This window comes from Squalius cephalus (genome assembly GCF_949319135.1).
Source record: "Squalius cephalus genome assembly, chromosome: 8".
Classification (NCBI taxonomy): Eukaryota; Metazoa; Chordata; class Actinopteri; order Cypriniformes; family Leuciscidae; genus Squalius; species Squalius cephalus.
The window spans coordinates 14,930,760-14,941,952 of record NC_137129.1 but is presented as its reverse complement, the minus strand read 5'-3'; the positions used below and the strand labels follow the sequence as shown (position 1 = coordinate 14,941,952).

The following is an 11,193-nucleotide window of genomic DNA, read 5'->3' as shown; positions in this document are numbered from 1 at the left end:
AGAAAACTAAACTAAAACTTAAACTAAACAAGTAGTTTACGAAGAGTACACTTCAGTGTGTACGTTCATAAACTAAAAAGATTACTTGTATTAAAATAGTAAACTACTAGTATACTCATAAGTTCATTTGTAGTACAGATGCATTACAAATGAGAAACCTAGTTGTGTAGCCTACTTAAAGTTTACTACTGTTACACTTACAGTACACTTAAACGTATACTTTTATATACTAAATGTGGATATTGAAATAGTACACTTTTACAAGTTTACTACTAGTACACATTGATATTAGTATACTTACTACTTAAATTATACTTAAAAATATACTTGAACGTTACTCAAGTATACTTCATAAAATTAACTTGAAGTAGCCATACTTATTTTTCGAAAGGGTTATGAATAGTGATGTACTTGTTTGTCCAAGAAAATGCAATAAGGCAGAAAGTAAAGAAATGACAAATACAAATGTGTTCAGATAGCCTACATCACATTTGGTAAGAAAAAAAAAAGATTTTTTTTGTTTTATTGTTTTTTTGTCTCCCTGTATACTGTCCATGCATGTCCAAATTCTATACAAATCATTTATCAATTATCAATTATCTGTTTATTAAAATTAAATCTAAAAATATGGATTTTATTGTAGCAAATTCACCAATGATATTTTGACCAGAGTGGTGCTACTGATTAATGTATAAATACACAAATGTTTCATTATCCTTCTTATACCCAATATGTTTTATGTTTAATTATCATTTATATCATTTATATCATATATCCTATATGTTTTATTATCCTATTCTAAAAGAAGAACACCGGAAAATCTAGCAGGATTACTGCTATTGTAGCTGCAGTAGAACTGGGCTGTGGCGGCTGAAACAACATGGATCTCAGTCACCAGCGCTTTGAACTCATGAAGGGCCCTCGTGTGGTGAACACAAGGAATTGATCAACACGGATGCTTTTAACTTTGGGCGCTCCCTCATGTCGGCGAGTAGGCCTGCTACAATAGTGACATACGCTGAATTTAAGAAAAAAAGTATTCCATGCATGAAACCCATGCATTTAACAACAAGTGAAACAGCCAAGACATTATGATTTCAATGACAGAAATCCAATAAAAACTAAATGAATACATTCTTTGGGATTTTGTTAGAATTGTATATCATGAATTTATTATTGTTATCATCATCGTCATCATCAGTGTCGTCATTATTATTATTATTATTATTATTATTATTATTATTATTATTATTATTATTAATGAAATATTTTAGACAAACTTTCTCTGCACAAGATTTGATTGGCTCGAGTGCTACATGCATGGTCGATGGGATTGGGATGTTTGAATGAGAGAGATTTGAATGCTAGGCTACAAGACGGCTTCGGAACTCTTAAAAATAGCGCACAAATCATATGTTGCTGCTCTCTCACTCACTTTACGAGGCTGCTCGGAAGCCTCAGAATTCTGTTTAGATCGCAGTTCTTTCCCAGTGTAAATAGAGGAGGGAAGGAATTTGAATGCAACTTTGGACCGCCTTATGCCTCCACACAGGTGGGTTTATTAGGCTATATTATGGTATATGTGTCTCTTCGTAATATTTATATACAAATATACCAAGTTTGGGAGTACAAGGAGGCCAACATGCTCTATGCTTATCATAAGATTTGACTAGCTACCACAACTATTCTTACAATATACCTATCAACAGTATATATTTGTACCAACAACAGTATATATTTGCATGGTTTTAAAGGTAGGGTTAGGGTTTTAGGTAGGTTTGAAGCTTAGTAAATCCTCACACCATGTCATACCACATAAACATAATGCTCACATTATGGTGGTTGTTCCCTGTCCAAATGTGCAAACATTTTTACACACGTCACACTGTCGTACTACATTTGACAGATTCCTCTGTGCATCATGAAGCATGGTACACAGGTTTTGAAAGAATAACTGTTTTAACTTTATTTGAGAAAAGTAATTTTGATGAATTACTGGTCAGTCTGTAAATGTGCCAACTCAGTGACCATACACATTTGCTGTAATTCTGAATAATAGTTAAAGTTTTTTTTAAATCATAAGTTTATTACGGTATTTGCTGTACATACTGTCATAATGCGTATGCTTACATTAAATGTTGTTGGTTTTGTGTGGTGTTAGTCATACGTTTTGCAACCTGGCCACTTGTCACCATATTCCGCTTAAAGGGGTCCTATAATGTCCTTTTACAAAGTCTGGATTTTGTTTTTGAGGTGTAATAGAATAGGCTTTCATGCTTGATTGTTCAAAAAACACTTTATTTTTCACGTATTTTGCATTATTACAGCACCTCTCTCACCAGTCTGGCTCGAACGTGCCGTACAGTTCTTGTTTCGATGAAGCCCTTCCTTCCGAAATACAAAATGTGCTGTGATTGGTTAGCTGCCCCAGTGTGCTGTGATTGGCACCGCTTAGCGTGTCTTCGGGAAATGTCACGCCCCTTCATAACATCAAATTCTGCTCTGGTGTAAATATTAAGGATGGCAAACAGCCTTACAAAAGAGAGAGCTTACAAAAGCTACAGTAAACACTAAATCAACACTAATGTTGGCTAGCAGGTGAGTGGAGCCAAACAACTTTGCCCTTTGTTTACATTATAGCAACAATGTAAAACTTATAATTGGAACTGTTAATAGAGAACGCAACAACCAATAATAAGACATATTTACAAGCTGTGATCCACAAGCAACAGGTTGTCCCAACAAAGTAGGAACTGCTCCGTTTCAGTTGAAGCTTTTGTGCGTAGCCTGCATTGTATTCTCTTAGGTTCTGGAAGCTGTCCTCCGTAAAATGTGCAGCACACAGATAAACATTGGGGTTACAATGTTCAGGAACAGTGTTTAAAATAAATAAATAATAAATAAAATAAATTTTAACCACTCTAAGTTCGTCAGCCTTAGGAAGGTCAAACAAATGAGTTTTGGAAAAGGGGTTGAAAAATCAGCGTCTCACATAGCAGCAGCTCAACTAGGCCTCACACAAATTATTATATATATATATTTTTTTTCGTATTCCATGGGCAGGGATTATTTAAATGAGCAACTTAAATCCTGGAGAAAAACACATAGTCCTAAAGAGTCGTTCGTTGTAGTTCTACCAGATGCAAACAAAGCATTAATTTATTGACAGCTCAGCAAGCAATTATTTAGTTCTTTGGCGTAGGCCCAGTCCGTATAGTGCATAATCCGAGGGTAGCGGATCTGCATTTCCTGCCTGAATACGAAGGCAGGGGCGCAGCCGACCCCCCGGGAGGTAAGGACAGGACCATCCTGGTGGTGGTGGGGAGGATGGAGGTAATTGTTTGCTTCAGCATCTGTGAACTCAAACATGTGTAAGTACCGATCTTTTATACAGCAGGTATTAGGACATGATTGGATAGATGTGAAAGTAATAAGTGACGTAGTAATTGAGTCTTCCTGGCAGAACTTATGCTAAAGTTTCATTTCTTGGAAAGTGAATTCTGTGAAATATCTCCCTTTGGAGTGGACTTTGAGCTTTGCAACCTTGCAGATCTTTGTTATGCTCAAACAGGAACAGGAACACTACTAACTAAAGATGAAAAAGTGAAAACGCATAATAGGACTCCTCTAACTGCACACCGATTGTGTGATGCAATAATTTGTAATGAGGATTTACATGTTATTACATTTTGTTCTATTTTGGTGATAACTCTCACACTCACTGTGCTCTTTGCTTGTTGCATTTCTTGTCAAATGTAACTTCTGCAGTACTTCAGAAGAGAACACCGTAAGCTATGCTGATTTTCCTGCCGAGGCCAAGGTTCAAGAGTCACGGTTCGCTACTGAAGAGTCATATTCAGTACAGCCAGTTATGGAAATTAATTTGGGATTGAGGAGTAATAGCAAGTTGTCATGAGAATGTCAGAAAGTCTCAGATTCGTGGATCTTACTTTTAGAGATTATGAGTAATGTTGTTCAGTGAAGTGTTATTCCTTCAAGCTTTGGCAATCTTCAAATATATCATGTGTTTGAATGATGCAGAGATTAACTGCAAAATACAAAACAAGCCCCATGGTCTCTATATTTCAAGTTTTTCTAAACCATATGCTTTGAACAGAGTGAAATATAAGTCATTATTCACTGAAAATCTTTAGCTCTCAAATATAACTTGTGCACATGCATATTCAAAAGAGGTTCCTCAAGAATCTTTGCACCAAAATAAAAGTTGGCTTCCTAACAAATAGGATTCAAAGGCAGAGGGCAATTTCTGTTCCTAATACATAAAAATGTAATTCCAGCTTTTAAAAAGTAAAAATATCTTTATTTGGAACCAAGAGGAGACATAATCAAACAATAATACTGATCATTGTTATCATTTTGACTTAACAACAACTCTAGATTAGAAGGATGTAAATTTCAATATAATTAACTTTCATTTCAATGATTGTGTGGCATACTCCAACATTCCTTTGCATTCCTTTCATTAACACTGATCTCCATTGATGCCCTGAAAAAAAGAACAGATTATCTGAATAAATTGTTGTGATAACACTTGTCTGCCTGTTATGTTTTTCTTCATAACTTTACAGTTTTAAGAAATGGCTATGGGTAAGTTTAGGGGTAGGTGTAGGATTAGCGGCTCAAAATATATTTTTAATGCTATATTGTTACTAAAATTGTCATTTCCCTACACATCTTTGTCCATTACGTTTTATTCTATATATATTCTGTATAAAATGGGTATGTTTAGGTTTGGGAGTAGGGTCAAGGGAAATTATACAGATATCTTTATGAAATTAAAGATTTGTAAATATTTAATGTTTTGTAGCTGTAAAACGAATGTTGCAGATATGTCCTTATTATACATTTCAGCATCTATCCAAATGTTTTTGTCTTTGAAAATTACGTATTAATATCTACGCATTAACAATGAGACCAGGCTGCAAGTCTACAGTCAAAAAGTACATACAAATAGAAAATACATACATTTTCTTTTTACCTTTATTTTTTTATTGTTGGACTTAAATTCTGTCCAAAATTCATGGGATCCACTGGATAAAACTAGACAAAAAAATAAGAAGTTTAATATATCCACACCAAAACTATTCTAAACTGTACTTGACAAATCATTTTGACTCTTCAGGTTAAAGTATATATTTTTTGTCAATATTTTTTTTAAATGTTACCGTTTTCACAAATTCACTAACAACCATTCAAATGGAATAATTAACGAACAATAATAATATCTGTATACCTCCTGGGACCCAAGAATAGACTTTTGTCCACTGTAGTGGACATTATATTTTAGTGAATTTCTCTGACATCATACATGTCACATGACACAACCTGGGTGTCCTGTAAAGAGCACATTCAGGACTTTTCAGAGATACCAAATGTTTGGAGGTTTCACCATGAAAACAACTTCTCCTTGGTCTTTAAAAATGTCTGACATTAATTTAGTGATCAAATGTAGCATTCTTATGGAAATATGATAATATATTGTAATTATAATTTAAATTGGACTACTTTTCAAATTGTATTTCATAAAACAACATCTCAGGAAAATGTTAAGGGGTTTCAAATAAAAAAAAATATTTTCTGTTACAGAACAGGGCATTGATTTCATACATGTCCACTGTAGAGGACACCAGGACTTAAATCATGTTTATCAGGCATTTTGTGAGACACAACAAGTGAATATGGAAATAAATTATACATCAATATTCCTATGAAATATTAGATATTATTATTAAAATGTTGCCAATTATTACTCCAATTATTACACTTCTTTTTTCATTAAATGTTGCTCCAAGAACACATTAAGGTGCAAATTAGATACAGTTTATATATACATTGCATTGAATGGGAATATTAATTTATGGACATTTTACCCACATATTGCATAAAGTAAAATGGTGTACCAATTCATTCCGTTATTTCTTTCATAACATAGTTGAGAATAATCTTTATACAAATTTTGGTTGAAAAAATCCTGAAACCCCCAAATTTATTGGTGATTGAAAAAAAAAATCCCATTGTTTTTGCCTATACATATAATTTCATGTCATTTTATTTTTTAAACAACTTAGTCCTGGCGTCCACTACAGAGGACATAGCATAACTTATGAATAAAATATTATTTTGCAAAAATGTTTTTTTACCATTTGTTTATTGTGCTCTAAACCAGTGGTTCTCAATCCTGGTCCTGGGGACCCACAACTCTGCACATTTTATATGTCTCCTTTATCTGACACCCAGTTCAGTTCAGAGCTCTTTCCTAACGAGATGATGATCTGAATCAGGTGTGTTAAATGAGGGAGATATACAAACTGTGCAGAGCTGTGGGTCCCCAGGACCAGGATTGAGAACCACTGCTCTAAACAGTGTGATGACATGGAAAACAACTAAATTCAAAAAACTTTTTTTTTCTGGGTCCCAGGAGGTTATATAAATATCAGTCTATAAGTATTAGATTATACCATGCTTACCATTACAGATGAAATGTCTGCAGTCGCTTCACTCTGTTTACCTGTTAAGGGTAAATACAATACATTTAATAAAAAGATACATTCAATGCAATTGTGTGTTATAATGAAGCCACTGGCAGATTTAATGCACTAGAAGATGACTACATGTTTATAACATATGCACTGAATTGCATACAGTACAGTTTACAGTAGAATACTTTTTGAGTGATAGGCACACAAACTTTAGAAAAAACATGTTTATGGCTCTCAGACTGGTATATTCCATGCAATTGTGTTTATAGAAAAAAATTAGATACATTTAAGTTTCAACATTGTTGTTCAGATATTCCTCTTTAAAAGAAAAAATGTATCAGCTGTATGCAAAGTGACCCACATTTGTTTTTGACGACTGAAAAAGTGGACAATTTACCAATTTACTGCATTAAGATCTCCATCGAACCATATAGGGCCTTTATAATGAAGATACCAAAATAAATACTTCTTAAAAAACAAAATCTAAAAGGATATTAAGATATATTTAATGCCTCTTGAGTTAGACTCATGCAAGCTTGCATGGAGCAAAAAAACACAAGCCTGTATTTAGCCTGTATTTAGCCTGTATCAAGCCTGTAGAGTATCTTTTACCAGCCTGTAACTTGGCTCCAAAATGTTCATTTTAACCCCCCCTCTACAAAATAGTGGATTACTCAGTAAATATACATCCATGACATTTAATATCTTGGCTTTCATCACTATTTATGTTTGTCTTTAGAAAAAATATTAACAAAAATCAAAATTTTGAGCCGGGGAAGTTTCCGAAATTTGGTTGATTCGACACGGACTGAACCTTTAACTAGTTAACATGATCTAAGAATGAACAATACTTTTACAGCATTTATTAATCTTTGTTAATGTGAATTTCAACATTGAACTAACATGAACAAACATTGAACAACTGTATTTTAACATTAACAAAGACTAATAAATACTGTAACAAATGTATTGCTCATTTTTAGTTCATGTTAGTTAATACATTAACCTATTGTAAAGTGTTACCAATAATTTGTAAGTAACCCATGTTTTTTTCAGTTATTTATTTAAGTTTTTTCACTTTTGTTTTTTATTCTTCTTCTTCTGAGAATTACTTACTTTTACCACAGATCACATACAGACTAGATAAAAACATATGAATATTGGTAATAATTTCCTCAGATGTGCTGATTTAAGTATGTTAGTTAGTTATAATATTTGTAAATGATTAATTTGTTAAAAAAATTAAACGTGTATCCAGATTGATTTAAATCTTTACCTTGGCTTAAACAAATAGAGAAGATCACAGCCATAGCCAGGAATGCTGCCCCAAAGCAGTACAGAGGCCAGAAGGATTGAGTCCTCTGATTCAGTCCTGAAAGATTAACCATCACAATTATATTCATAATTAATATGTATCATGTAATGTTCTATAGTGGAAACCGAGGTTCAATTCTTTGGAATTCTTTATATTGACCTATGTATCCTGCTTGAATGTATGAAAATGTATTTTGTTAAATAAAAACAAATATTTTGTTCACATAATAGAGATTCAATTTTAATTTGTAGAACAGAATTATTAAACTTATTCTTCTTATAAGGGCTATTCTAATCATTTTTAATCACTGTTTGATATATGTTTGTATATGTTAACACACACAAAACCACTGCCAAAGAAAAGAGAGAAAAAAAACATTTGTGTAAATGACCTCTTGAATCTAGACAACCTTTGGTCACACTTTATTTTTAAGGTGTCCTTGTTACAGTGCAATTATACAATGAAGTACTAAGTTATAGTTATTAACTATATAATTAGGGTTAGGGTTTGGTTTGGGGTTAGTTGCATGTAACAATGCATAATTGACTATTATTGCTGTAGTATCTACATGTTAAATGTATTACAGGGACACTGTAAATAAAGTGTTACCCAACCTTTTAGTGCAACTAATCTAGTCTCTGATTTATTAAAAAACAGAGAATAAAATGTTGTTTCTCTAAGACTTTTATCATTTATACGCACCGTATCGCTTCAGAGTTTTGGACATGTTCTTGCCATTATATTCAGCAATGCATTGGATTTCATCGGTTTCTGCCCACTCATCTGCAGAAATAGAGAGATGAGCACGCGTGAATTCTGTGGCTGAATCAGTGGAGTTTTGTCCAGGCGGATTCGGTCCATCCAACATGCATTTCCTCTCCAATCCTCCAGAACACCTGCACTTGAGACGGGACAACTCCAGTCACCAGACACTGCAGCGGTACCGATGATGAGCCAGTTTCTGGTGGTGAGTATAAGATGGATAGTTCTGGTTCCTCAACAGAGCGATCTACAACACATATCATCACGTCAGAATGTTATCTGTTATAGTGACCGTGACCCATAGAAAAGTTGATGAGATTTAACCCCAGATTTACCTGTTACGATCACCCTGCTTCCACTGCCGATAATAGCCATTGAGTTATGAAGGCCAATGCAGTAGTACAAACCTGAATCATTCTGTGATACATTTGTTAAAGTAAAAACTTAAAGTTAAAGTTTTATCATCATGTTGAAGTAAATCGGACTGAGAGCCAGACCTCGCCGATGTGAGTTTACCAGTCCGTAGGTTCAGCTTTTGCCATGTTACAGCACTATAGCAGTAAGAAACTCTATGCTGAAATGTACATCTTAATTGTACAGTGTCACCAAATGAGACGTGTGTGAGGTCCGGTGACTGAGTCAGGAGTAGGGTTGCAAAGGGGTGGAAAATTTCCGGTAAATTTCCATGGGAAGTTAAGCTGGGGAATTTTGGAAATATTCATTACCACGGCAACCGCTTGCGCGTCCACTCTGAAAGTAACTGTACACATAAGAGACGGATAGATACATTATTTAAGGTTATTTCTATTCGTTAGAATATTGATATATGTTGATATATTGTTGTCAAGTAAGCCCCGTTGCGAGCATGTGCGTCTCTCTAAACTTTCAGTGTGCTGCACTGCTCTAGTTGACTTCTGCGCCTTCCCCCCCGAAAATATGTTAATTTTGAAAACGTAATTCCTTTTGTGGATCCTCTTGGTCTTTCTTCATGTTTCTTTGACAAATATCAGTGTCTCAGTCTCACGCACGCTGCACGCGAGTTAACCACGCCTACTTATTTACATGTTGCGGTATACACGGAATAAAAAAATCTGTTACGGTTGACATTTTCTTCCGCAGTAACGATATATACCGTCATACCGCCCAGCCCTACTTATGTGGTAAATAAAGTTATGCTAGCTTATTTAGCATCTAACTTATCAGCTTGCTATCTACTAGATGAATACATTTGTATGTGATATTTGCAATTTAAACATTTAATAAATATATTTCCCCATAATATCATCAAAACTTACTTCACTTTGTTTAGTCCACAGGCTCAAATGTGTGCCTTCAATAGTCTTGTGCTTTGGGCTTCTGTACATGTGATGGAGGCATGCACAGTGCCAGTAGGGGGTGTGGTCTCAATAGCCATGCAGTAAGCAGTGTGCTATGTGCATGTGATTGAGGAATGGCATGGATATTCAAGTGTATTTGAATGGCATCTGTTTCATTGAATCAATCAAGATTATGCTAAAATATACTTTCCTCAACTATATTTAAGTTCACTATGAAGAGCCAACCCTCAAATTTGAAAATTCCCAGTTTATTCCCGTTTATTCCCATAAATTCCTGTTAATTCCCTTAAATTCCCATTAATTCCGATGGAAAGTTTCCATCTTTGAAAATTCCCATAATTTTGCAACCCTAGTCAGGAGGAATGAGTAAGTAGCTGAAAACAAGAGAATAAAATCAAGTTTATAACAAATATTCAACATGATGAAATATTAATGAGCTGAGATAAATGTGATGACATTCTTAACTTGCATAAAATACTTACTTTGTAAAGCTGAAATGCAAAAACATAAAATCCAACAGCACATCCAGGTACTCATGTTAATGGTTTCAAGGCTCTGATGCACCTTTTAACGGTCACAATCTTAATGCCAAAAGATGCCAGTACACAAGAGTTTCATTTACTTACAAAAAGGTAAAAAAAAAAAAAAACCTCACCAGTGGGTGGACCTTCCTAGCATTTAGAAAAGCAGTTGCAAAGCATACACTGATATACTAGATCTCTTTATGTTGCAAATTACACTCTTATAAATTATATGGTAGGCTAACTTATTATACAGGTAATAATGCTTTAATCAAATAAGCTGCAAAGTAGCACTTATACTGTGTGTGTGTACCTGATGAAAAACAAGCAGTCTATTTCAATTGCATCATCTACAATTATTGGATTAGTTTTATCAGGATTAGTATTTCTCTGTGTAGCAATCTATGCAAGCTGAGAAGTTGTTCTTGTCTGTTAACTCTTTTTGACAGTCTGCTGTCACAAGTTTTGATCTAACTACATGGTGTGAGATGAAAAGAGCAGTATGGTGTAAGAACGCCCACACCTTCGCTCACAAGCTGACAATACCGTTTCTCCACACTGCACTTCAGATAGCTATACATATGTGGAATGTCACGCTAGAAAATATACTGAATGAATTATGTAACGTCATGTTAAAATATTCAATTCACATTTTTTTGTATAGCGCTTTTCACAATACATATCGTTTCAAAGCAGCTTTACAGAAAATGCATGTCTACATTATAATTTAGAGTGATTTGTTATGAGGTGACTGTCCA

General features: G+C 34.2%; 1 protein-coding gene across 2 annotated transcripts; it reads right to left on the bottom strand.

Annotated features, from left to right (window-relative positions):
• Window positions 1-4,303: 4,303 nt before the first annotated feature.
• Window positions 4,304-10,288, bottom strand: LOC307163848 (uncharacterized protein). 2 transcript variants are annotated; one of them, XM_079880101.1, is made up of 6 exons: window positions 8,913-9,099; window positions 8,518-8,824; window positions 7,777-7,872; window positions 6,489-6,529; window positions 5,000-5,061; window positions 4,304-4,507 (listed from the first exon to the last, which is right to left on the bottom strand). In XM_079880101.1, exons 2-5 carry the CDS (start codon window positions 8,681-8,683, stop codon window positions 5,002-5,004), a joined length of 363 nt encoding a protein of 120 aa, XP_079736227.1. In that variant the 5' UTR covers window positions 8,684-8,824; window positions 8,913-9,099; the 3' UTR covers window positions 4,304-4,507; window positions 5,000-5,001. The 2 variants fall into 2 exon arrangements, with proteins under 2 accessions (XP_079736227.1, XP_079736228.1); XM_079880102.1 differs by having other exon boundaries at window positions 8,518-10,288.
• Between the last annotated feature and the right edge of the window lie 905 nt (window positions 10,289-11,193).

What these genes read in the sequence shown, in the direction of transcription:
- LOC307163848 (XM_079880102.1), bottom strand. Translation starts at nt 8,683, where the DNA reads ATGTTGGATGGACCGAATCCGCCTGGACAAAACTCCACTGATTCAGCC. An exon ending in CAAAACTCTGAAGCGATACG is followed by an intron (nt 7,873 to 8,517) that starts GTGCGTATAAAT and finishes TTAATCTTTCAG; the next exon opens with GACTGAATCAGAGGACTCAA. An exon ending in CTCTATTTGTTTAAGCCAAG is followed by an intron (nt 6,530 to 7,776) that starts GTAAAGATTTAA and finishes TACCCTTAACAG; the next exon opens with GTAAACAGAGTGAAGCGACT.